General features: G+C 40.0%; 1 protein-coding gene and 1 non-coding gene across 2 annotated transcripts in view; one reads left to right on the top strand and one right to left on the bottom strand.

Moving 5' to 3' along the window:
- The window catches only part of NOL10 (nucleolar protein 10), an 85,390-nt gene extending 67,614 nt beyond the window's left edge, over positions 1–17,776 (bottom strand). Inside the window, exons 1-9 of the mRNA XM_002921514.4 lie at positions 17,602–17,776; positions 15,579–15,624; positions 13,491–13,589; positions 10,588–10,665; positions 9,132–9,169; positions 7,705–7,841; positions 6,937–7,002; positions 5,207–5,267; positions 2,241–2,326 (exon numbers count right to left, since the gene is read on the bottom strand). Coding sequence (XP_002921560.1) covers positions 2,241–2,326; positions 5,207–5,267; positions 6,937–7,002; positions 7,705–7,841; positions 9,132–9,169; positions 10,588–10,665; positions 13,491–13,589; positions 15,579–15,624; positions 17,602–17,667 — 677 coding nt within the window. The 5' untranslated portion in view covers positions 17,668–17,776. The remainder of the gene's footprint in view (positions 1–2,240; positions 2,327–5,206; positions 5,268–6,936; positions 7,003–7,704; positions 7,842–9,131; positions 9,170–10,587; positions 10,666–13,490; positions 13,590–15,578; positions 15,625–17,601) is intronic.
- On the top strand, positions 14,688–14,833 carry LOC117802148. Its single transcript, XR_004625195.1, has one exon. It is a non-coding gene; the product is annotated as a U12 minor spliceosomal RNA (small nuclear RNA).
- Positions 17,777–27,699: the final 9,923 nt, after the last annotated feature.

Here is a 27,699-nt window from a genome sequence, read left to right as displayed (position 1 = left end):
CAGGGAGCCTGCTTCTCCTTCTCTGCCCCTTCTGCCACTCATGTTTTCTCTCTCTAATAAATAAATAAATAAAATCTTTAAAAATTAAATAAACAAACAAAATAGCCATCATGATAGCTAAAAACACCCCACCCCCAAGGACGAAAGAGGCCACCAAGTAGTGTTTGTGAATTGGGGCACCTGGGTGGCTCAGTCGGTTAAGGATCTGTCTTCGGCTCGGGTCCTGATCCCAGGGTCCTGGGATCCAGCCTGAATGGGGCTCCCTGCTCAGCGAGGAGCCTACTTCTCCCCCTCCCTCTGTCTGCTGCTCCCCCTATGTGTGCTGTCAAATAAATCAATAAAAAAAAAAAGTCTGTGAATCAATATTCTACATAAAGAAAAACCAGAATAAATACTCCATATTTCTAAAGACCACAGTAAAGATTATCTTTTCACATCCCTTCCTTAAATTTTCTATAGTATTACTTCCATTACAGTCGTTAAATTTACAATAAAAATAACCGTAAGACATAATACAATGAACTCCTGCTGGCCTGTTTTCTCAAATGACTTTTCTAAGAAGAAACTGTTAAGCACAGAGCTTATAGCAGAACGCAAGTCTCTCTATTTTAATTCAAAAACAAGTTAATGTTTACGAGTAAGAGAAAATTAACTTTTCTGCTTCCTAGGGAGTGGGAAAATAGTTTCCACTTACAACTGATTTCCTACTTTCTAAAAATAAGCAGACTTCTCTGATTCAGTTCCTTTCATACCAATGTAATAAAATGCTGAGAAGCATTTTCTACTGGTTTCTTCTATTGACCAATGTAGAGCTTCAGTAGAGTAATTCAGTAATCTATACATTCATGCTTTGAGATTTTCTGTATGTGTATTACATTTCACAATAAAAATGTCTAATTCTAAGAACAAAACAAAATGAATGTAGAATGAGTAACTTTTCCACTTTAAAATGCTTTACTACGCTCCATACCATGAGTTATGAGGCTGTTCGTTGGTATTACTTTAGTAAAACTCAATAGGGAAAAGATTTCCTACACTCCCTTTATTTTTTAAATTCTTCTCTTTTTTAAATTTATTTTAATTTAATTTACATTCAATTAACTATAGTCCATTAGTTAGTTTCAGAAGTAGAGTTCAGTGATTCATTAGTTGTATATAACACCCAGTGCTTGTCACATCACGTGCCCTCCTTAACATCCATCACCCAGTTACCCCATCCCCCACCCACTACACTCCAATTAAATGTCATAATTAAAGGATGAAAGAAAATTAACTTATTCTTTACTTATCACATAGGAAAGAATGTTTACATTAGGAAAAAACGCCCTTCCAATTCAGCGATTCTTAACTTTTCTCTGAGTCAAGGATGCTTCACATAAGCTGATTTTTCAAAAGAAAGAACTACATAAATTCTTTTCACCCTCAGAAAAATGCAAATCACACAAAACTCAGCAATAATTTAGAGGGTTCACATTCTCTCTGTAGCCCACCCATCAAACACTCCACCTCCCACAGGATACAACTACAGGTAAACGTCTGGCCAACTGAAATGAGTAAACGCTGGTAAAGTCACATTACGACAAATATCAAAACCCAGGGAAAGGATGTTTCTAAACCGATACTTACTCCCATGTCAAGAATCTGACCAAGAGAGTCCAAGGCTGCATATGTATTAATATGAGCACAGAAAAATGTCTGAAAACATATATACCAAACAGTCAACAGTAACCACTGTGACGAGTGGAGAAAGGACGGGGGTCTGTACTTCTTACTGAATTCAGGCATGTAGAGGTTTCCATCCCCCAAGTGTGGATTACTTTTCTGATTATTTTAAATGCAGGATTGGCAAACAGGAACAAGAAGATATCAGAAAACACTTGCCTCCCTCCACCTCAGAATTCAAAGTACATCTTTTTGCTTGTTAATGGAGTGAACTCCTGGTTCTAGCACTCGATCCTACAGAACGGGAACTACATACTCTGGCAGTTTTAATAAAATTCCACAGCAACTAACAAAACAAAAAAGACATTCTATGTAGCACCTCAGAAAGGAATTCTGTCTGGCTTCCCCACTTCGTGAACTTTCCCAGAAAAGGATTTTTACATAAATGACAAAACTACGACCTCACATAGAAGTCTGAGGGGTTTCATCCTTCAGCAACTGATTTGAGTCCAGTACTGATACCTGTGTTTAAACCACAAGCAGATGGATATTTAAGCAGCACGGTAATTCCCACTTACTCTGAATCTGCTGTGACGCTACTTAACGCACAGTCCAGCAGGCCGACTCTGCCGCGAGTTCTCGGGTCCCAGCACTCCACACGCCCCTAAGCCAACAGAATACGGTGATTTCATGTAATAGCTGCTGCTAGAAAATTTTTAGATCAACACTGATTATCTCACGGGGGATAAGAATTTAATTTTTCACCTTACCCCCTTTTTAGTACTGTCGAATGTTTTACTGTGAGCTGAATCTGTTCTTAAAGGCAAAAAAACTGGTTAAGGAAAGAAGTCCAAAATACAATACCTGAACCTTGACTGGACCTTGGTCTGGGTGGTGGGGTGGAGTGCGAGGAGCTATTAAAGACTTTGGAAGAACTGAGAATATTTAAATATTACTGTATCAATGTTAAGTATTTAATACATATTATTGTATCAATGTTACATTTCTTAGGGATGATAACAGTATTATGATTTTATACAAGAAATTCTTGTTTTTTAAGAAAATGTTTTTAAGAAAAACATTCAAAACTATTTAGGGCTAAAATGTCATAATGTCTGCAACTGATTTTCAAATGGTGCAAAAAACGTTTTCTAAATATGCATACACATTTTAATAGAAAAAGAAAGAAGTGTGAAAAATGTATATAAATTCACTCATTGAGTGAATTGTGTTTTCAACTTTTCAGAAAGTGACATTTACAGCTTTTCAGAATTTTTCAAAAACAAAAGCATGGAGGAAAATAAAGCAAAAAATGAAAAAATGAAAGAACTACAAGCAATAGAGCAAGAGAGAGACTGGCATAATCCATTTAAGAATACTCTGCAACCATTAAAAAGAGTGATTTAGGTATACATATGCTAGAAATATGCCCACAATCTGGTAGGTAAAAAGTAATTTGTTTTAAAAAATAGTATGATCCCATTGTCTATTTAAAAAAATGTTTGTGCCAACACAGAAAACCCCAAGAGGACACAGAACAAATTATTACCAGTGTTCAGGAAATGTAAGGAAACAGGACTTGGAATAGGGCAAGAGGGGACTATACTTCTCACTTTTACTCTTCTGTATTACTCAACTTTATAATGATTAAAAAAACATATACACAAAGTTTTTTAAAATTGTTTACTATATTAACCACCTTAAAAGACAGACCTCAAATGTACTTAGAAGGCTTGATCTCATCAATCATTTAGTATTATTATAAATGTGTCTGTCACAAAGATAAAGGAAATCTTAGATATCAAGCAGCAAGTAATTACAAATGGTATGGTCTTCATGTCTTCTCAAAATGAGTTAACAGACTTTATGGACATAAAAAAGAAAAGTCACATTTCAAAAACAAAAAATAGGTATGCAGATAAATTCCAGAGTAAATCAAAAAAATTTTTTTAATGATACTGATTTTCTGTGACTGAAATTTGACTATTTCTATTGCTAAAGCCTGCACTCTTTTGTACTTCAAAAAGCACAAAATGCACAAAATGTAAGTCCTTACTATACGATTTTGACAATAGTAAGTAATGTAAGAATTGTCACAGACAAAATCAAAATCCAACATATACCATCAAAATTATTGTAAAAGTGAATTTTTAAAGTCTGGTCTGACTATGCCTATCAAATTTCAAGCCTCCAGAAATGCAGGAATTTTAGGAACCCCAGCCTTTAGGCAAGAAGGGGTCTAGTCTCCCCTCAGGGATGGTCTGAAAACAGCTGGTGGAGAACAGCCTGCGCTGGTACCCAACTGCTGGGACAGGGCACATGTCTGTAAGGATCAGACTGCTCTGGAAGGACTCCACTTAAAAACTATTTTTCCAAGGAAACTGTTTTGAAACTTCCCCTTGGTAATCTCAAGAAAAGTACTTACCAAGAGAATGCTTCATTAGCCCGATTTAGGCACAACAGTATTATAATATATTCAACACAGTTTTACATATATTTTCATTAAACCAACTCTGTCTCATTTCAAATCTTAACCTCTTAACATAAAAATAATCTGAGTAGAGACCTAAACTTCATCCATCTGGGATTGGTTTAATAAACTACAGTACGTTCAAACAATGGAATCCTACCCATCAGTTTTAAAAAATTACTTTAGCATTATAAGTCATTATAAGTACCAACATATAAAGATGCATATTATATACCATCGTGTTAAAAAAAAAGCAAATAAAGTAGTATAATTTTACTTTTATAAAAAACTTTCTAAAAATATATGACTAACACATAGGCATATTTGCATATACCTAGAAAAAAACATTAAAGAGTTAACTGCAGGCTGTAGGATTTGGTGACTGGAAGGCACAAGAGAACCCTTTTTCAATAACACACTTCTGACTTCTTTTTCTTTTTTTACTATGAGTATTTATTGTAATTTTAAAAAATGCAAATCTAGGATAATTCTTGACAAGTATGAAGAACACGGATTCAAAAGTACTGCAGTTTAAAAGGGAAATGTTAGGTATTTATTGAACCCGACCACACAGGATGTACGGATCCTGCTTCTCTACGCCCTTCTCCGTGGGGCTCTCACCAGCACCTCTGTAAAGCTGGCAAGCTGTCATCATCTCCATGTCACCGATGAGGAAACTAAGCCTCAGGGAAAGTAATTCAGTCATAAGGCCGGTAAGTATCAGAGAGCTGGGATTGCGTGACACAGTGCCTCCTGTGAGGAATAGGAGTGGCTGTCGTGCTGCCACTGCTCCCCGGAGGCCGGCGACGCTCACCCAGCTCCCGACAATCCATGTCAAAGATGAACCATGTCAAAGCGTGCTGGACCAGACGCACCAAGGGGCAGTCTGCAGCAACAATAGGGCCTCGTGTGTGTGTGGAGCGTTACCCGTGTTCCTACGAAAAGCAAGCCAGTGGCTTGTTGGTCCTTTAGCACTCTACTCTTAGGAACGAGCAACTCTGTCTTTAAGTAAAACTCTACTCATTATCAAATGCAAAACAAATAAGTTAAAAAATAAAGGCAACGTATGCTTACCTCTACCGTTCCTGTGGCAAACAAGCCATGTATGGAGTTTATGTCACACACATTATTCTCCCTGAAACAGTAAGGCAGTAAGGGAGAAAGTATTATTATCTATTTAGGCTGTGGGGGGGGAGAAGACACTAGGTGGATTTTCTAAATAAGTAGTCAACCCAATTCTGTGCAGAAAGCCGGGCAGGTGCTTCCTTACTCATCCGCGTATGAGAAACACCAGAAATGAAAGAATCCCCAGAATGACACTCAGTCTGCCAGGGGGTGAGACAAGAAGGGAATTCCTTCTGAAATTCTATCCTACCACCTTGAGAATAAAGGTTTATTCTACTTTCTCAATAACATCTTCTCCCACGGCAGAAAGAACACAAGCTATTACAAAGCCAATCCTGAGACCGGACGAGCTAGAGCTGGGTGTCCTAATCGAAACTTCACCTTCTTTTTCTGTAAAATGGATACTTCACCTCTTTCAGTTGTTGTGAGGATTAAATGAAAAAATGACAAAATGTTCGGCATGGCACCCAGAGCTTACAAGACACTCAACAAATAATGCCATCACAAAGAGGAATGTAGGCGCCTAAAGAGCAGGTGACTCTTTACTATTCAACAATACGTCATAAAGTTACTCTAGTTTTTTTTTTAAAGGTAGTAAGAACATTTCAACCCAATGTGGAAAAAAATACAGTTTATCTGGTCTTTATCACTACATATTCTTCCAACCTTTAAAAACCCTTTCAAAGCAAGAAGGAAAATCCAACAAGCTCTTTATACACTTAGATGAGAAGTAACCTAGCTTCCACCCCTTACTAGCTGGGTGACTGTGGACTCACCCTCTCTGCACCTCAGCTGTCCTATCTGTAAAATGGAGATGATAATAGTAAAATTGTTGTAAGTTTAAAATGAATTAATATGTATGAAATACTGAAAAATATCTGGCACAGAATAAGCGCTTTCACTATTATTACTGTCATTATTACTCAGTATTATTATGACAAATTTATTCCTAAAGGATTTCTCTCTGAATAAAACAAAAATGTAGACTAGAATGTGAGAAAAAAAAAGGGGAAACTTGAAAAAAACCTTAAATGTCTGCCAGCAAAAAAACATAAAAAGTAAAATTTAAAAAGTGATACTTCCAAGTTAATCCAAAATTTCTCCATGAGAGATAATGTCATAGAACAAAATGAGAAATGAAAAATTTAAAGAACGCTGTAAAAAATAATAAACAACTTTTTAGTGAGTCATAAAATTTTCGAGTGTATTAAAAAAAATTAAAATTTTAAAGAGATCACCAGGTCTTTTAGTGAATTTTACATTTAAGAAAAAACTTAACAATACTCCTTTGAACTAAGTTGCCCCAAGATCCATTTAAAAGAAATGGGGGGTAATCAGAAGGGAATGAAGCATGAGAGACTACGGACTCAGAAACAAACTGAGGGCTTCATAGGGGAGAGGGGTGGGGGAATGGGATAGACAGGTGATGGGTAGTAAGGAGGGCACATATTGCATGGTGCACCGGGTGTTATACGCAACTAATGAATCATTGAACTTTACATCAGAAACCAGGGATGTACTGTATGGTGACTAACAATATAATAAAAAAAATTAAAAAAAAAAAAAAAAAGCTTAAAAAATAAATAAATAAATGCAACCCGCCATCTGATAATTTGAGCTTCTGGCTCCATCTCCTGGCCAACAGAAATACAGCAGCGTTCCCACCACAGAACACTCACGCGGCATCCGTCTGCAGAGGATTCAAGTACCGGCCTTGTTCCAAGTTTAATCTATAAACTTCAGAGCTGCAAAGTAATGAGTAAAGTTAGCAATCTGGTAAACTGCCATGAACTTTGCTTCAAGTAAATATAAATTTTATATATCTCTTGCTTCCAGGGCATGACTTCCCTTTGTAAAACTTACACCAAAATGTGTTTTAAAAAATAATCACCTTACTTTGTGAGTTTGTCCATGCATAAAAGTGATTTAAACCAAGGAAGTATTATGAAGTTATTAGATGGAATATTATTCACAAATAACACAGAGAATACAAGATCCAAAATGGATCTATATGTATATAGAAGAAAAGACGAGAAGGAAATACAACAAAATATCATTTTCCTCTGGGTGGCCTGACAATGGGTGGCTTTTTTTAATACCTTTTAATATTTTCCCAATTCTCTAAAATGGATATGTATTATTTTTATCATCATATAGAAGGCAGCTTTTAAAAATGATAAGTTTAAAAATGTCACGGAATGGGGCTAAGAAACCGCCTTCACCACCGGTATGACCCTGGGAGGCACCCATGTCGCACTAGGTTCAGAGCACCACGCTAATAAAAGTCAAGAGTGTAATTCCTCAATGAGCAGCTACTCTGGAACTGTACCCTTCGAGCAACTGAAAGGCAGGGATCATGTCTTATTCCTCTTTTAATCCCTCTCCTCGATTTCAACAGAAGCTGTTTGAGAGGTGGAAAGGAGAAAACAAAGGCTCAGACCCAATACCTTGCGCCAACAAAGAACAAGTCACAGGAAGGATAGTGGTAGGAGAAATCTCTCCCGAACTTTGGTATTCTGGTTTTGTAGTAAAAACCCGATTGTGAGTGAAATTCGATGTATCTGTCATTATGTAAGAAAACAATCTGAAAATGAAACAAGAACACGAGTTGGCTGAGGTTTCTAGGAAAAGCGTTTACTTCATCACCACTAGAACTGACAGAGCAAGAACACTCTGATCTCTCCCAGCCTCCTTCTGTAAGTGCGCACGTCTGCACACACAACTCTCTATCATGATGAAGAATCAAACCTCTCCCCTGCTTTCTTTTTTTTTTTAATGTTTTTTATTATATTATGTTAGCCACCATACAGTACATCCCTGGTTTTTGATGTAAAGTTCGATGACTGCTTTCTTAATGCCTTCCTGAACCCAAGGTAGTTTTTCTTGCCTTCTAACAGAGACTTGAAACAAATACCCTTCATTTATGTGGCACCAGCACTTGACAAGGTAGAGCTCTGCTCAGCAACCACAAGTGATTTCCTATTTTACTTAAGAACACGTTTTAATAATCTCACGATTACCAATCAGGGTTTGATAAACCCTCTGTATCAATTTAACATTAATGTATTTCAAAAGTAGCTTAAAAATCTGCAGATGTATTTAACAGCAAATTTATCAATATACAGAGAAAATACATTATGAAATTACATGTCCCCAAACACATGATTAATGACCACTATAGGCAAAAGAATAAACTGTATTCTATAGTTTCCAGAACTGAGACAATATATAAAGTCATGTTAGCTCAGAAAATTCCATTTTCCTTCAAGATGACATCACTAAAAATTTTTTATTTTCATTTTTTAAAATTTATTTTAAATTGAATAAGGTACTTCACTAACAATTTTATAACTACTGAAAATGACACGAGTTGAAGGATGGACTAATGGCACCAAAAAAAGAAGAGAAAAAATATATATATTTAGCTGTGTTTTGAACTTTTGCAGAACCATTCCACAACCACCTATTTGCAGAGTTAAGAAAATTAAACATACAATAATGCTATTTTACTTTTCATGTATGAAAGCAACATGGCAAGTAACACTTGTTTAAACGCAATAATTAAAAGTCACAAATCTACACTCTAACATGGTCTAAAAAAGATGGCTGCTGCCAACTCTTGACGATACAGATAAGGTTTCATGCATGATACAGAAAACTGATTTTGATATTAGACTGGCCAAAGTCTATCACCGTTGTTTTAAAAGATACTCTATGTGTCATATACATGTGTCAAACTAAAAATATATTAATAGAAAATGATGGTTTTTATTTTACTATGCAGCCATTTTTAATGTAACAATGGGAACATCATAAAAATACTTCTCATGACTTCTTGAGGACAGCCAGTATCAGCCAACACGATCAAGCATACCTTTGAATAGTCATCAGACAAAGTTTCAAAGGTGACAACTGAAAAACAGAAAATAGTAAGAAAAATTACAATTATCAATCCATGTTCATAAAAATGCAAACTTGATGCAAAGATTCTAACTCAACACAAAAATTATATGCAAATACCGGGTTTTTCCCCCTTTCTTGTCCTTTCGTTAAGACAAAAATAAAGTTGCCATATTATATTGGCCCCAAAACACCAAGGGGAAAATTAAAAGCTTTTTAATTTCTCAACACAGATCAGATTTTCTGCAGAACTGAAGCGAATTAAATAGATACACTCACAAAATGTAATGACTTCTAAACTCTCCCAGTTTTTCTGAGAAGCTCAAAATAAAAGACATTAAAAAACATTCAAAAATTCTTTTTTAATTATTTATTTAAAAAAGAGAATAGTAGCTTTTTACTCATTCACCATACATCTGCTAAACATAAATAAAAAGTGAAAACAGTTGTTATTAGCAGAGTTATTAGTGGAGTTTGTCTTGTTTTTAAAAAGGAAAGGGTAAAACCAGTTGGAGAACACTTAGCCCATTAACTGCTTTTCTCTCAACCCCAAACACCAGGTGCCTGACAGAAAGACCTCCACTCTCCCTGCCAGTCCCCCGGGACAGTGACTTCTCTGCCGAGAGGGCGGAGTCTATGAATGCCGGTGGGAGGCACATGTGACTATACGGACTCTATCGCATTAGAAGGGGAAGGGGAGATCTATAATCACATGAGCCCTTTTTTTTTTTTAAGATTTTATTTATTTATTTGACAGAGAGAGAGACAGCCAGCGAGAGAGGGAACACAAGCAGGGGGAGTGGGAGAGGAAGAAGCAGGCTCCCAGCAGAGGAGCCCGATGTGGGGCTCGATCCCAGAACGCCGGGATCGCGCCCTGAGCCAAAGGCAGACGCTTAACAACTGCTCCACCCAGGCACCCCTCACATGAGCCCTTTAAAATCAGAGTTTTCTCCCACTGGTGGCAGAACAGGAAGTGAGAGAATGGAAGCAGAAGGATCCAATGAGTAGGTGTGGCTTACAGATGGAGAAGACCAGGTGACAAGGAGTGCAGGCAGCCTCTGGAAGCGGAGAGTGGCCCCAGCCTGACAGCTGGTAGGAAACAGGAACCCCGGTCCCACAAACACAACAAACTGCATTCTGCCAACACCCAGAAAGCTTCTAAGCTGATTCTTGCCCAGAGCCCCCGAATAAGAGCCAGGTGGGCTTGGCCGACAGCTTGAGGTCAGCCCTGAGCACAGAACACAGCAGAGCCTGGACGAACTTCCCCTACAGAGCCGTCAGTTAATAAATGCCACGTTTTAAGCTGCCACATTCATGGTAATTTGTTACACAGCAAAGAAAACTTAAACACAACCCATTCCCATTTTTAAAAAGCAGAAAAGTAGCCACATACAAAAAAGATACTTTCATGAATTGCATCTCTTACTTACCCTCTGAATCTAAACACCTTTCGAACTTCAAGGATAACTGATAGGTGTCATAACATCGAACCCGAGGTTTATATGTTCCTATAAAAAAATTAATGTGAGGTAAAACCTAAAGGACATCCTTTTCATTGTCAATATCCTGCAGATATATTAAGTATACTATTTGTTCAGAGGTAAATAGGATTCATTATAACCACATGAAAGAAAAAGAATTTAAAAGCAGCCCTCCCCAACATCCCAAGAAGAAAACCAGCAAAGGATACAAACAAGCAAGTCATAGAAAATGAAATGCAAAAAACTAATAAACTTCACAAATAATCTAACAAAGCAGATTAAAACAATGAAATAGTTACTGTTCATCAGAATGGCAAAGATTAAACTACAGTTAATATCTGGGTAGATGAGGGTATTAAAAAAAGAAGTATTCTCACATACTTGGTGATCAGTATAAATTGTTACAACTTCTTTGAAGGATAATATGGCAATATGTGCAAGATATATGACGTTTATACACCTTGAATCTGTACTGCAACTTATACAAATTTATCCCAGAGAAACACACCCAGAAGTGTACCAAAGACATGAAGAGCGTTCACTGCAGCACTGTTCACAGATGGCCAAAAACTGAACGCAAGTAAAATGTCTACTGATACAAAAATGGTTAAATAAATGATGGCAAATCATCATATAGCTCACGAAGCGGACGAGGCAGACCTGTACTGACAGGGAAAGCCGCCAAAACATACTACCAAGTAAAAGGGAGAGTACAGAGAAGCGGGTGAGTGCTGCAGAGTGGTGCCTATGGCCCCATGTTTGTAAAACACTGATCACACAAGCACTCTGTACAGAGAAAGTGGGAAGAACAAGCACAGTGATTGTCTATCTCTGTGAAGGGCAATTTTAAGGCCTTTCACATTTTATCTTATGCATTTCTGTAATGTCTGCATGTTTTATAAATGTATCATGTTTGCAATCAAGAAAAGAAAAAGACTGATTTTTAAAACCAATGGATAATTTTTTTAAAAAAAGGAATGAGGTAGTCCCTGAGTCCCTAAGACCTCATTTAAAAATAGTATGATATACATATATACATCTTTGCTACATTATCAGATATATATTATATAACTTTTTATGTATATAAAACTATATAAGGGGCATCTGGGTGGCTCAGTCAGCTGAGTGTTTGCCTTCGGCTCAGGTCATGATTCCAGGGTCCTGGGACTGAGCCCCATATTGGGCTCCCTGCTCGGCTGAGAGTCTGCTTCTCCTTCTCCCTCTGCCCCTCCCCCTGCTCATACTCTCTCTCTCTCTCTGTCTCTCAAATGAATAAATTTTAAAAATCTTAAAAAAAAAAAAAAAAGCCTATATACAGTGGCACCTGGGTGGCTCAGTAGGTTAAGTGTCTGCCTTCAGCTCAGGTGATGATCCCAGGGTCCTGGGATCGAGCCTTGTGTCAGGCTCCCGGCTCAGTGGGGAAACTGCTTCTCCCTCTCTCCCCTGCTGTGCTCTTTTCTCTCACTCTCTCTCTCTCTCAAATAAATAAATAAAATCTTCAAAAAAAACCACAAAACTATATATAGCATATACAGTTCTTACATATGAACCGGAGGCTAAAAAATGTGGATAGTGTTAGTACTGAGACAACTATTAACATAAAACAAAAGAGACTGGCATGTTGATGCGTAAAAGTTCTGTCAAATAAGAAAGTGTTTGGAAAAGGGATACAGATGGATAACGTTAAGCCAGCAAAATAAAAAAAAGTATATGGACAATATACAGGATATATGTACCAAAATCGCAGCCAAACCACACACTGGGTAATGCTCTTCTAAATTATAACATGTTGAAAGTTCCCTATATGTTATGGCTTTTTGGAACCTATGAATACTTCTAATATAATATCTTAGTATAACATAAAAAAATATTAGTCCATTATGCAGAAAATTATGTTAAAAGTGACCCTTCCTGGAACTCTCATTCATTGTGGGTAGGAGTGTAAAATGATCTGAACAGTTTGGAAAAAGTCTGGCAGCTTCCTATAAAACTAAATAGATACCTACCCTATGACCCAGCAATGTCCTCAAAACAAGCCTGTATAAGATTGTTCATCATGCTTTATCAGTAACAGCCCAAAAAATGAAAACATTGCAGGTGTCCATCAAATGGAGAATGGATAAATAAAGTCTAGTATATTCTTATAAGGAAATACTACTTGGTAAAAACAAAAACAAAAACAACAACAAAACTACTGGCACACATAAAAACATGTATGAATCTTAAAGTCCTAAGAAAATAAGTCTCACATAAAAAGAAACCATAGTGTATGACTGCACTTACATAAAGTTCCAGAACAGGCTAAACCTGTCACCGGTACCAAAAACAAAAAAACCCACAACAGAGCAATGGTTGCCTGTGCATGGTGGGAGCAGGATTGACTGTGAGGGGCATGAAAGATGTTTCTGGGTAAAAGGAATGTTCTGGATCTTGACTGGGGTTTGGCTTACACCAGGTGTACGCATACAGGTCTATGCATCTGTCAAAACTCCTCAAAAGATCTGTGCATTTCACTGTATGTAAATTTACCTAAAAGAAAAACCACAAATAAAACTCAACTCTAGATAATGGTATACACGCTGAGTTATTTATGGGAAAAGTATCTGCAATGCATCAAAAAACAGGATGGACTGAGGGATGGACAGAAATGGACAGATATGATCGAGCAAAATACTACTGAGAATCTAGGTGGTGGGCAAAGGGATGCTCACCATACAATTTTTTCAGTATTTCTGTATGTTTGAAACTTTTTATAGTAAAATGTTAAGGTAATAAAAAAAAAAGTGACCTTTCCCATCCTAGCACTTCCTGCTATGAAATGTATGGAAATCATGAACCAAAAAGATGCTTACCAGTTGCTAAGATATACTGTCCATCTTTTGACACCTTAATAGTGGTGCAAACAGTAGGCATTTCAAAATCCTGAATAAGTTCAATTCTCCTGCGGACATCTAGGAAGAGAGGAAACACATAATGGATTTAACTACCAAGTGCTTATTTTATTTCCTAAAAAGACAAAGCACACACAGCAGTCACTGTGAACAGGTCAACAGTGTCCCCGTGCTTCCAAGCCTTGGGAAAGTACATCCATACAGCCCAACCCATCACACGGGGAGGTTTTTTCTTAGCTCATACATTAGTTTTTTATTTTTATATGTTAGTACTTTATTTTTACTTTTTAAAAAGAAAAAAGTATCATCACTAATTGAAAAGAAAAATGTTCACAATGGTGTATCAAACATCCAGTTTCAAGACCTGGATAAAGAGGGAACAGAACAAACATTACACCACTATCGCTACTGAGTCACAACTAAGACAAAAATCTTAGCATTTTTTTTCTCCTAAATAACAAGCTTAAAATCTTCAAAATCTTAAGTTTATATAAGAAACTGCTACCAACCTGACTTTTGCCTCTGAGCCAACAGGACCCAAGCTAGAGTAAGATTTAGAGCAATCTCTCTGGATCAAAACTGGCTCTCACAAAACCTAGTTGGCTTCCATAAGACTGTGGATTCTTGCTGGCTGCTACCATAACAATGGGCCTACCTCAAGGACGGTTCATGGCTCTATGGCACATTACTGCCTTTATTAAATTAAACCCAAATATAAGATTCAAACACAGTAGGAATGGCCTACTTGATATGGAAGACACGCGATAAAAGTTTTGAGATGGGCTGAGAGAAAGAGTTGATGAACAGCTTTTTCCTCTAATTAATCCAGATGTTTTCCTACGCACTAGGACGCTGAAGTGGATGGGAGGCATCAGAAGAAATCCTCATCAGTGAGCATTACTAAGGCAGCAGTTCTTGTTTTCCTTTGATTCAAAGTTTTCTCATCTAACTTCAGTATTATCTAGACAAAGCCTTCTCTTCCAAGATGCTTCTCTTGGGGTATTTCTCTCACACCCAGAAGAAACCCCTTCAACATCTTAGTCTTTGATTTTTAAGAGATGAATTTAAACAACACATATGGAAAGAAAAATCATCTTTCACATAAGACGAGCTGTGATGGAGAAAACTGAGTGAAAATTTGTTTAAAAAAACTGATCGATGCCTTAAAGTTGTAAGGAAAGTAACAATTCGGTGTGACACCCGAAACCCCACTGTTAACGTGAGATGAATTTTTAAGTGGGTAAAGGTTGCCCCTAAGGTGACTGGCCTCCTTTGCAGGATGCCTGGGAGTCACCAACTGCCTGTACCCCTTAAAAAAAAAAAAAAAAAAAAAAGGACTGTTCTTACATTTTTCCCAGCCACCGTAAATTAAAAAATTAAAATCTTCTGCAATGACCTTTTAGTAAGAAGATTTTGATACAACGGAGAACAAAGCAATTACGGCACTGTTAAGACAGACCTCCTCCTCGGGTCTCTTGCATTCCTATACAGCAACACCCTGGCCATACCTAAGCCATTTCTCAAGGTTACTGGTGCAGCTGAGAACCTTGACAGGTAAGGTAACATGTCTCCTCTGGACAAAGAGCAGGCTTGCTTGCGGCCTGCTATAAAAGCAGCGGACTTCCCAAGCTCAGTGTTCGTCAGCTGCCAACACAAGCCCCCCTGTGCACCAGCGGCCTCGGGGGCTCTGCTGAGCGCCCCTGGGGCACTCAGGGCAAGGGGAACTGACAGCAATATGCTGACACTCATACCACTGAGTAAGGGAGTCCTCATCTCCGACCCAGGAGTTGCGTCTTTCACTATTACCCATGAACTAGTACTAGGCTAACTTATTAGCTTCTAAGTAGGTAGAATTAAACCCCATATTCACCAGGAACATACCAACCACAACAAAAGGTTTCTTAGGAAGGAAAAAGGCAAAAAGTATATTTTCCACTGTATTAATTGCACTGTATTTTTGCAAACCTCCACTTAAATATAATAACAAACGAGTGAAAGCACTGTAATATGGATCACGAATTAGGCAAAGTGGGAAAAAATAATACTCACCAACATCTTTCTTCTGTAGTGCTCTCTTCTTCCTGTCAGAAAGCCACTTAAAGAAAATGAAGAGACTTTATTTCAAATCATATTTACTTTGTTTTTCTGCTTACAAACATGCTCATATTAAAAAATCAAAACCTTACAGGAATATATTAACATAGGAAGTGAAAACAGTCTATAATCCCAACCCTGTTAACATGTCCTCTGGATTTTTTTCTGGTATATATTTATACATTAGACAGTAAGTTTTAGAACTGCTATGTTTTACGCAAAAGAAAACGAATTCATCTGGAAGGCAAAAAGCCTCAAATATTATGGGTTACAATTAATATATGGAATAACTTTATTTATTCAAGTGAAATATTAATAAGTAAAACATTAAAAAGGGAAAGTTTCTAAAGCATTTTTTTTTACAAAGAACAAAACTAGATCGTTAACTAACCAAATAGCTGATACTTAATAATGAAGAAATGTCACTCTTAAGTCCCATTCATTGACAGCAGACTTTATTCTGAAATTAATAAAGCTCAGTGTAGTAGGCAGGGTAATTCAAAGCCCAAGTCTCTCAGGCGGCCTATCTACCTCATCCCCACTCATCCTCTCCCCAGCTACAGTCATTTGCACGCAGCAGCACAGATTGAAGCCCAACAATGGCTTCCAGAAGCACTAACGATAATACCCTAACCTCCTACCTGAGCCTTCAGGGCCCACCTTTCCAGCCTTACCTGCCCCCAGTCTCTCCTGTCACCATACCACAGTCACACCTGTGCCTCTTCTGTTTCTCCAACATGCCAAGGGCACTCCTACCTGGAAACACTTACACTTTCTCTTCTCTCAGCACTGAAAACTCTTCCCCCATCTTCACTGACCAAATCCAAGCTTCTGGTCCTACCACCTCTTTTAGAGAGGCCTTCCCCGAAGGCTTTATCCAAACCACTTTCTCTGACCACTTTAGTCCCAACACTCCCTTCTAGTTACACATCATTCAAAGCACTTATCATTATCTGAAGTTGTCTTCTCGTTTGTTCACTCAGCCTTTTTCCCAACAGGGAAACTTATCTAACACGTTCACATACATCCCAATCTCAGAGCAGGGCTCCCAGAATGCAGTTACTTCTTAACAAATGTGTAGAATGAACAAAATGAGAAAGATCATGCTGTGTGAAGAATAACTGGAAGATAAGGAATTATCTAGCCTGAATTCTGAAAAGGATGAATCTAATCACTGATCCAAATCTTTCAGGGGCAGACACAGTGAAGAGCCACATTTATTCTGATTTCTAAGGGCAAGAGTCAAACCAACACCAGGATGCTATAAAACGAAAGTTTTAAAACCAATATCTAACCAGTAATCTAAAAATGGAAATGAGCTCCTGATTGAAGTTTCCTCTCACTGGAAGTACTTGGACAGAGGCTTGACAAAGACTATAAGAAATAAAAAACCCAATCAAGGGTGAGCTTGGATAAGTCACCCTTCCCATCACTGGATCTGTTGCCTATTTTAAATATGAGAAGACTGTAAAGGAATCACTATTTTCCCAGCCCCTTCCAACGCTGAGGTCCTAAGTTAAGGTCAGCAAGGTTCAGAAATACTGCCCTCTACACCCTAAATTCTGCAGATGCATTTTCTCACTCACTGATGTATCTCTAAAACTTGGCATACAATAGGCATCCAACAAACAGCTGATGAATGGGGGAGAAATGTCTGTAACCAATCTGTCCACGCTTTCCTCCTCTGTGTGGCAGAAGCTGTGACCACCCCTAGAAGCCCAAAGGGACGCGTCCTCTGTTCTAAAGAACTTGACAAAAGTTCCAGAGAAGCTCATCGATCCTGATCACCCTCGGCCCCGCTTCCGGCGCGAGGACAGCAGTGTCCTCGTCTACCAGCACCGACCAGCTCCCCCTGGGCACCGTCACTCGCCTCTCGGCCTCCCGAGCCAGGGGCCGGCCAGAGCGAGGCTGACACAGAGGCCAGGGCCGAGGAGAGGGGCGGCTGCCTTGTCAGGAGGGGGATCCCGAAGTGCCTCACCTCGGGCAGCGACTTGCCGCAGCTGAGACTGTAAATCTTCACCTCGTTGAGGCTGGACACCTGCATGGCCGGGCAGAGCAGCGGCGACCCGCGTTCCTCCCCGGGCCCCTCTCCCCGCGCCGCACGCGAGCATCAGAATCTTAAGCGTGTTCCGGGCGCGACTGGGCGGCGTGCGGCGCTGGCGCCGGCTGATGACGCATTCCCCGCGCCGGAAGAGCGCCAGTTTCCGGAAGAGAAAGTGGAGAGGTTGGGGCTTTGGCAAGGCGACGCAGTGACGGGGAGGTTCCGGAGCCGCTCTCTTTCCCCTCCACATCCCAAATGTTAGGAAGACCCTAGGGTTGCTGTCCTGGCCGAGGTGTCGCGGTCCCCAGTGGGGCAGGCGGTGCTGGCCGGGTGACCGGAAGCCTTGGGGGCTGGATCAAGGGAATCAGAGTGGATTTGTATTCTTTTCTCTCTGGTGTTTCAGCAACGATACATCACAAATATATGCTCTTTAAAGCTAGTGTATTAAAAATGTTATTTTCGTCTGGATTTGTTTGACGTTCATCCACTAAGGAGGGAAAGAAAAAAATGCATACTAAGGAAAGTGGTAACGGGAGTGGAGATCAAGGAGGAAGTGCTTTTGAGACTGACGTGTTTTGAGAAGGGTGTGTGACAGTAACGACAGACGCCGCCCCTCACTACATCGTTTTCAGAAAGTTCGCAGACTCTTGATTGTCCAGTTACATAGAAAACAGCCTTTACTGTTGCCTAAAGGTGCGGATTGGAGAATTTTCGGCGTAAATGAAAAGTTAAGGGGAAAGTACGTTAACAGCAGTCAAACGCGTCCCTTTGAAATGGTAACGTCCCTTACATGTAACTGAGGTGGGTCATTTTGAGCATAGGCTGCATTAGTTTATGGCAAAGTGAGGACTTCTGGGCTTAACAATTTTTTGTAGTAACTGTCCTCAAAGTTCTGGTCCAGAGTCTACCTTGTGCTTGACTGTTTCTTTGAGGAAGTATGCAGGACTGTCATCCTCCTTGGGGAGGCAGTGTGCCACAGTGGGAAGATCATGGGCTGCATAGCAATAGTAAAATAGGCCTTTTAAGCAAGTCATAAAAATAGAAAACATTTATTTTCCAAAAATATGCGGGATGATTTCCAAGAAATCTTAAATACTTTTATACAAATAATACTACTTTTATTATTTCCACAAATGTATTGTAAAAGCCCACTGACTGTAAAACACAATAGTATCTGTCACTTATTAAATGCTAGTGTTAGAAGATATGTAGATCTAATATTTTAAAAGATTTTATTTATTTATTTGAGAGAGTGAGAGAGAGAGCACCAGCAGGGGGAGTGGCAGAGGGACAAGCTGACTCCGGGCTGAGTGGGGAGCCTGAGGCAGGGCTCCATCCCAGAACCCTGACATGAACTGAGCGGAACCCCATCAGCCCTATCCTACTAATTTTGATAATTAAGGGCCCTAGGCCGTTTCATTTTATTCAATCCTATTTCCCACCCGCCCCTAAATTTGCCTTCTCATTCCTTAGCATTGGTTTCATTATTCTGGTTTTTTTTTTAAGATTTTATTTATTTATGTGACAGAGAGACAGCCAGTGAGAGAGGGAACACAGCAGGGGAGTGGGAGAGGAAGAAGCAGGCTCCCAGCAGAGGAGCCCGATGTGGGACTCGAACCCGGATCGCCGGGATCATGCCCTGAGCCGAAGGCAGACGCTCAACGACTGCACTACCTAGGCACCCCTCATTCTGGTTTTGAATCTTTACTCATGCTAATCTGGATTCTGGAATGCCCTCCCTTTCTCCTTATGTCCAAATTCCACCGGCTCCACAAAATTCACCTTTTGAATATCTTGCTTTCACATTACTGTATAAGGACCTTTATGGCAATTATATATTTCTGGTAGATTTTTGTTAGCAACAGACATGGTAATTTAACATACTGTACAAGGACAGTAATAATGAACTTGGATGTAATGCTGTCCTGGAAGCCTAGGCGTGAAGGTTTCCTTCAGGCGTTCTGGTTTCCTTAAGTCCCCACGACCTCTCAAGGCTAACTCAAATGTCATTTTTCAAGAGCCCATAAAGCGTCTTCCTTTATTAAACTTGGAACGGTCTCCTTGTGAACATGTCCTTCACTCTTTTATCTTCTTCCTCCCTCATTTTTATTACTATAGGAAAGTGTTAATATAGTTGAAAGTATAATAGTGTATTAAACTCATTATGTATCGTCCAGCTTCAACAGCTCACATATGTGCCTCATGCTTCCGTCATACCCTCACCACTCTCTCATCCTTAGGTTATTTTGAATGATTTTGAAGTAAATCTGTGACAATTATCTTTGTGGGTTGTAATGTACTTGTCAGACCACCACCTCCATCTAGACTCAGTGGCAACATTGGGCCTTTTTTTTAAATCTTTATTTGATTATTCTTTTGTTTACAAACCCTCGTGTTGAGGGCTGAGCCCTGGGCCTTAATTGATCTCTGGGTTCCCTGGGCCAACCCAGTGCCTAGTATGTAGCACACTTTCAGTAAGTACTTCATAAAAATGAGTCGATTAATTTAACACTGCTCATCCTGACCCAAAGTCCTAATTCTTTGATCCATATATCATAGCCTTTGGTAATATTATAAAACAGCATATCCCTATGCCAGGTGATTACTGTTTCAAACACACCCATTTCTGGGGTGCCTGGGTGGCACAGCGGTTAAGCGTCTGCCTTCAGCTCAGGGCATGATCCCGGCGTTATGGGATCGAGCCCCACATCAGGCTCCTCTGCTGGGAGCCTGCTTCTTCCTCTCCCACTCCCCCTGCTTGTGTTCCCTCTCTCGCTGGCTGTCTCTATCTCTGTCAAATAAATAAATAAAATCTTTAAAAAACAAACAAACATGCCCATTTCTACATCTTATGTCTCCAACAAGAAATGTCAGAGCTTCAAGTCAGGAACCACACACGAGGGAACACTGTGTTTTCTGTGAAATAAAACAAGGTGTTCTTGGTTCCTCAGTGCCAAGACAGGTCCCTCCTCCCGCCTGAGGGTTTGACCTACTGCTCTCTAGGGTTGCTTTCCACTGAGGACAAAACCACAAAGCAGGGCGCCTGGTGGCTCAGCAGGTTAAGCATCTGCCTTCAGCTCAGGTCATGATCCCAGGATCCTGGGATCGAGCCCCACATCAGGCTCCCTGCTCAGCGGGGAGTCTGCTTCTCCTTCTCCTGCACCCCCCACCCCCGCTTGTGCTCGCTCTCGCTCCCTCTCTCTCTCTCTCTGTCAAATAAATAAAAACCTTAAAAAAAAAAAGAACTGCAAAGCACAGTGTGGTTTCTCCAGTGTTCTAGTATCGTGTATAATACAAACAGTTCTGAGGTTAAAATGAACTTTGAACGTCGTGCTTATTAGTTGCCTATGCTTGGAGAACAGACTCGAGAGCCAGATTGCCCGGGACCAAATCCTGATTCTACCACTGGCTACCCAGAGAAAGCCTAGATATAGTGAGTTAACCTAATCTCTCCCTGCCTCTGTTTCCTCATTTTTCAAATGAGTACCTACATCAGAGGGCTCTTGTAGAGATAAAATGAGCATATGCCATAAATCATTCAGTCCAGGACACCTATTTCTAACATCCCTGAAATGAGGGTGTGTCTTGTGTGTCATGCATGTTTTGTTGACAGTTTTTTCCTTGAGTGGTACTTGAGGTAATGGTGCATCTTATAGTTAATGGGCATTTGTTTATTTACTTATTTATTTTCAAATAGGTTCCATTCCCAACGTGGAGCTCGAACTCACAACCCTGAGATCAAGAGTCACATGCTCTACCGACTGAGCCAGCCAGGCGCCCCGTTGGGCTTTTAGATTCAATAAAACAGAGTAGAGACGGAGCACTGGAACAGCGCCTGACCTGGTGAGCACTGTGCATTAGTTGCTATTATTTAGTCCTGGGAACCAAAACATTTAAAACTGTTTAAGAAAAAAAGAGCCAAATTTAGGCTCCAAATACCTTAAATGGTCTGTTACGAGTTGCCATTTCAGAAACTTACAAGTACTATCCAAGGTTCCCCTTCCAATTCTCTCCCTCCACGATTGATCTCCAAATCCTTCTGATTCTACTTTTCAGACGTCAGATTCATTCTTCTCTGTTCCCACCGCTGCAGGGGTTCAAACCTGCATCCTCTCACCTGACCCATGGTAATCCTTTTCTCTGGTCTCTGTTTCCTACAGGGCACAAAATCATCTCTAAGGGGAAAATCTGATCTCATCACACTCCAACTGAAAACTCTTGAGTCCTCCCCAAACCTGAAAGAACACATCTGTCCACTTTTGCTGGCCTCTCTGGCCTTGCAGTCACAGTATCTGATGCTGCCCCGCCTTGCTCCTCTCCCGCCCCGACCTTCGCCCCTAGACTCTCCAAGCTGGATCACTTACAGCTTGAAAAATACAAGACCCTCTCTTCTGTCTTCATGCCTCTACACCTGCTTTTCTGACTCCTTTCATCTCCCTCTCTCTGCAAACCTTGCTCACTCCCATCCATCCTTCTTCATCTCCCGGAGGCCTTAAAATATCTAAGTGCTCATCAAACATTGTATATAATCTCACTACAGTTTTCTTAAACTGGGGTTTACAACTGTATTCTCAAAAAAAAAAACTCTTTAGGTTTTTTTTTTTAATTTCAATAATAGTCTTTTTTTTTTTAAGATTTTATTTATTTATTCGACAGAGATAGAGACAGCCAGCGAGAGAGGGAACACAAGCAGGGGGAGTGGGAGAGGAAGAAGCAGGCTCATAGAGGAAGGGCCTGATGTGGGGCTTGATCCCATAACGCCGGGATCACGCCCTGAGCTGAAGGCAGACGCTTAACCGCTGTGCCACCCAGGCGCCCCTCAATAATAGTCTTTTTAACAATTGGTATAGGCAACTCTGATTATCTGGTTGTCGGTCTTCTGAAAGCAGTTCAGTGTCAATGCCGAGTTTGCATTTCATTTACAGTTCACTGATGCCACGTGTCACTACTTTCATTGTCTTGGCTCAGTTATTAGACGGAGAGGAGGATGGTATGAAGTAATGCGGTAGGGACAAGTTTAAGTCAAGTGAAAGTCCAGTGATGTCATCGCCCGCGTGTGAAAGAAGGTTTTACCGCTCATCAAATAGAGAACAGCGATGGGAAGAATCAAATCCACTTGATCAGGTGGGGGCAGGGAATGCAAAAGAATTCATGCGGTGCTATATATTCCTTTAGCAAAGTGGCAAATGGTTTTCATCAAAACAGTATTAATCATATTAAATTAATTTGAATTACATTAATTTGAACTTATACCATTTTGCTTGAAAATAACATATAGGTTTACTTTGGTGTATGGTGACACAAGAGCTGAAACCACAATAAACTTAGAGTTGGGTTCATATTTATACATCTTCAAGTCAAACATTAAAAAAAAAAAAGTAAGTCCCAGCTGCAGTGCGGTGTCCTGTGTTGGATCCTGGAACAGAAGGAGGACATTAATGGAAGAATTAGGAAAATCTGAATAAAATCTGTAGTTTAGTTAATAGCATTGCAGTGTTAACTTCTTAGTTTTGATAAATATACCATGGTTGTGGAAGATGGTCAGAGAAGAGGGAGCTGGAGGAAGGGCATATGGAACTGTCTGTGATGTATTTACAACTTTCCTGTACATCTAAAATTATTTCAGAATAAAGTGGTTTTTAAAAATAAGTTAAGCCAATACTGAGAGTGAGATTTCTTTTTCCCTTACTTGAATGATCATTACTTAAGGTTGAAGAATTTGTAATTTTTTGCTTATCCACATCTCCATAGATTCCTAAACTGCAAGATACAGCTTCAGATCTGGCGGATTGTAAGTATCTCGCCCTGCGTAGATGTCGCTAAGTGTTTGCTGCAAGAATTAATAAGAATAAAATCATCAATCTCACTGTGTGGATGGTAAGCATTCTAATTTAATGCTTTACACAAGCCTCCTCTCTTCATCTTCACCCAAGCTTATGGAGGAGGCAGTCTTAATTTTCCAATATTACAAAAGATGCTAATAATTGTTCCATTTATGTGAAGGAGTATGTGAGATGTTGAGAATACTGTTTTTCATAACTTTTCCGTAGGTTTGAAAGTTTTCAAAGAAAAACAGATTTGCCCCAGGTTGCATGAGAGAGATGGGATACAGACCCTGCCTGATGACTGGGATCTCCCCCTCCTCCTCCGAGCCCACCCCCCCCCAGGAGCCCGGGGGTCCCTCACCTGCCCATCTCCCTGCTTCTCTGCATTGTCACTTAGGTTTGCCCATAACCCGTGGAGCAATTTTTCCCTTAAAAATTCCATTAGTTTTCTCTTGCTCTATAACAAACTACCACAAACCAAGTGGCTTCAAACCACATAAACATTGGCTCAACGGTTCTATAGGTCAGAAATCTGGCATGGAATGACTGGACTTAGATTAAGGCAGAAATGAAGGTGGTGGCCAGGCTGAGTTCTGGTCTGGAGGCTCTAGGGGGAAAAAAATCAGCTTCCAAGCTCACTCTTGTCAGCGGAATTCATTCTTCTGCAGTTGAAGGACTGTGATCCCTTGTTTTCCTTGCCGGCTGTCAGCTGGGGGCCACTCTGAGCTCCCAGAGGCCAGTCTCAGGTCCTTCTTCCCGGTCCCCCATAGGCAGCTCACAATATGGATCCTTGCGTTCTTTCAGGCCACTCAGAGTGGGTCTCTCTGATCTCCTCCTCTGTGTCCAACAAAGAAAACTCTTCTTCTAAAGGGCGTGTGTGAGTCAGATCCTATTCCAAGATCAACTGATTAATAACCTTAATCACACCTGCAAAAATCTCTTTTGCCATGTAACATAACGTAATATCCTATCATATGCACAGGGGAAGGAATCACGGAGAGGTGAGGGTCATTGGATCATTTTAGATCCCTGCCAACCACACCTGGATAGCCATCGTCATGGCCATCAATGCCACCATCCAGCACAAGCTGTCTTTCCTGCCGAGGGAGAACACAGTCACTTCTCCCTCCATGCAATAGAGTCCTTGACAGATCCAGGATTTGACAAATTCAGTTTGGTTAAGCACAGCAAGTATTCAGCCGCCACTATGTGTCAACACCACGTTTGAATGGAATTGAAATGCCTTTAGAACTTACTGTAAATTTTTTGTATTTTTGTATTATCTGAGTACTTCTTTACCCTTGACCACACGTACTATAACCATACTCACTCATACATTTGTTCAACAAATATTTATAGAGCTCGTAGTGCACACCAGGCACAGTTCAGACATTTGTCAATAGGTCTGTTTAGGTTGTAAGCTTCTAGAAGGCAGGTTTCAAGTGAAATTAAACATAAGAAAATGCTCTGTAGGTGACATTATTATACAAAAATTAGTCATTACTATTATTTTCTCTGTGAGCCGAACTGGCATACAGATTTCAGAGTGGATACTGGATAATGGTGACATTTTCAGGAAGCATATGCACACTGGTCCTCCTCTTTATTTTTATATGACCTAATGTTACATCTTTTGGCCATTTCATGTGGCTTGGATAGGAAAGAAAAAGGAATACACAGTTAACTTTTTCACTATTAGAAAGATTCCCTTTTTTTATTATGCTTTTTTAAAGATATATTTATTTATTTTGAGAGAGACAGAGATCAGGGAGAGGGCCAGAGGGAGAGGAAGAGAGAGAATCCCCAGCAGACTCCCTGCTGAACTTGGAGCCCGACATGGGGCTCAATCCCACAACCCATGAGATCATGTCCTGTGCTGAAAACAAGAGTCAGAGGCTTAACCAACTGAGCCACCCAGGCACCCAGTTTTTTTTATTATGTTTAAATCCACAAATGTCCAATGGTAAAATAAACTATAGGATGTTTGATCATGGAAATTTATTACCTAGTTATGACACATAATAGGCACTCAATGTCTGCTAAATGAATACATAAATGAATAGCCAAATTAAAAAATGATTAAAGCTCTATGCATGTTATTAAGAAAATAACATTTCATAAACGTTATTGATATAAATTTATTACTGTTTTCATTAGTATTATTAATATGGGCATTTAATGGTCTTCAGTGAACCAGAATAATTTATTACCTACATTAAGCGCAAAGTTAAGCTGGACTTTAGATGAAGTCAAGTTGTTTTGTTTGCTTGTCGGATTTAGGTGGTGGGGGGTGGGGAGCAAGTTATCTTATTTCCACAAGATAATAGAATCCTGCTCTGAAATCTCCCCGTTTCCTTCCCCTTTCTCCCTCCCCCTTCTCACACGTTTATCAGCCAAACATTTATTGGACCTGCTGCCAGGCCTTGTGCCCGCGTAGGACAGAGCCCACACTGCTAAGGTGTCCTGGAGAGGGAGAAATCAAACCAGGGCAGCTGAGCAGTAAAACAGACTCAAAGACTTCTTACACTTGACTGCAAACAGCCTCACTAGCACCTGTGCCCCAAACCAGACCACGGTGATCACCCCACACCCAGCCCCAGAGTGAGATCCTACCTCGGTACACATTTCCTCCTCAATCACTTATGTTTTGTAAAGAGAATAGCAAATATGAATGTGCATGCATTTCCAGCCTATTTGGAAGGGGATCTTTGGAGTGTTGAACGTATGGACTTCTTTGAATAAGAACAGATGCTTACTGAGAATGGACACAGGCTAATTATACTGCACAGAATACAAACGGGTGACTCTTATGCCTGAAAGCTTACCACAAGCTCTCATGACAGAGTTGCCCGCTGACGTGTGGCCACAAGCAAATTCATTCCATCAGAGCTTACTATGTTCTGATCTCAGTGGGTCTTATGCATAGGTATTTGTTGAATTAGTTTTGAGGACTGAGTAGCTAGACTACAATATTACAATACAATGTTCTGCCTTTGAAGAGCATTTAAAATGATCATGTTATATCAAAAGACAAAAGCCATTGATTTTAGAAAAAGCCACTCATTTTCCGGATGACTTGCCTGAACCTTCCAGAGCTCTAGGGCCTCCTGCTCTATAGAAACAGAGATAGTTACAAGTGTGAGATGTGCAAAGGACTGGTGCAGTCACCCAGGGCCCTATGCTCAGAAAAAGCCTTATACTTGGCTTAACACTCTGCTGTCACCATTGTGAAATTCTTAATAATTTTTTAACAAGGGCCCCCACATTAGATACCCTTTCTTATGCACAGGGCATAATGGGCACATCCAGGAGGGTCCCCTAACTCATTTGGGGGATGGAGATATCAGGAAGTGCAGCTGAAAAGGGGGGACAGAGCCAGATCAGGAACATGGTACAATTCAAGTTAAGGCAGTTGGGGCTTCATCATGGAGCTAATGAGCTTTGAGCCAGAGTGGCATGGTCAGACCTGCAAAAGATTCTCTCTGCGGCTGCTGGGCAGGCTAGCTTTGCAGGGTGCAGTTAGGTAAACGGTGACTGCCCTTCTCTAAGTGAGCGAGGAGGAAGGCCTGTGTTCTGCACAGTAGTAGTAGGGAGAGGTAAGAATGGACCCAGCAAATATTTAGGGAGAAACATCAGCAGGCCTCCGTGATTGTTGTTTTGGCTAAGGGAGAGGGCCAAATTCAGGGTGCCTCCCAGTTTCAGAGGCAGGCATGATAGTACATAGTGTAAGAGCAGGTTGGGGAGGGGTGCGAGAGAGAAACCAATAATTCACGATGAGATTTATTGTTAAGATGTCCACTCTCATCACATTAATCTATGGATTCAAGGAAATCCTAATCCAAATCCCAGTGGGCTTTTTTTTTTTGATAGAAATTGACAAGCTGAAAATGTGTAGAAATACGGAGTTTTTTCCCAAAACACTTTTGGAAAGAAAAAGTTAGAGGACTTACACTATCTGATTTCTAGACATACGGTAAAACTACAGTAATCAAGATAGCTTCTAGGGTAAGAATCAGCAAACAGATCATAAAGAGAATAAAAAGCCCACTAATAAACCTTAATTTCTGTAATCATTTGATTTTCAATAATGGCACCAAAGCAATCCAATGAGGCGAGGAAATTCTTTTTTTTAAATATATATAATGTATTATTTATTTCAGGGGCACATGTCTGTGATTCATCAGTCTTACACAATACACAGTGCTCACCA

The sequence above is a fragment of the Ailuropoda melanoleuca genome, chromosome 4 (genome assembly GCF_002007445.2).
Source record: "Ailuropoda melanoleuca isolate Jingjing chromosome 4, ASM200744v2, whole genome shotgun sequence".
In the NCBI taxonomy this organism is placed as follows: domain Eukaryota; kingdom Metazoa; phylum Chordata; class Mammalia; order Carnivora; family Ursidae; genus Ailuropoda; species Ailuropoda melanoleuca.
This window is presented reverse-complemented; position numbering and strand designations above follow the sequence as displayed.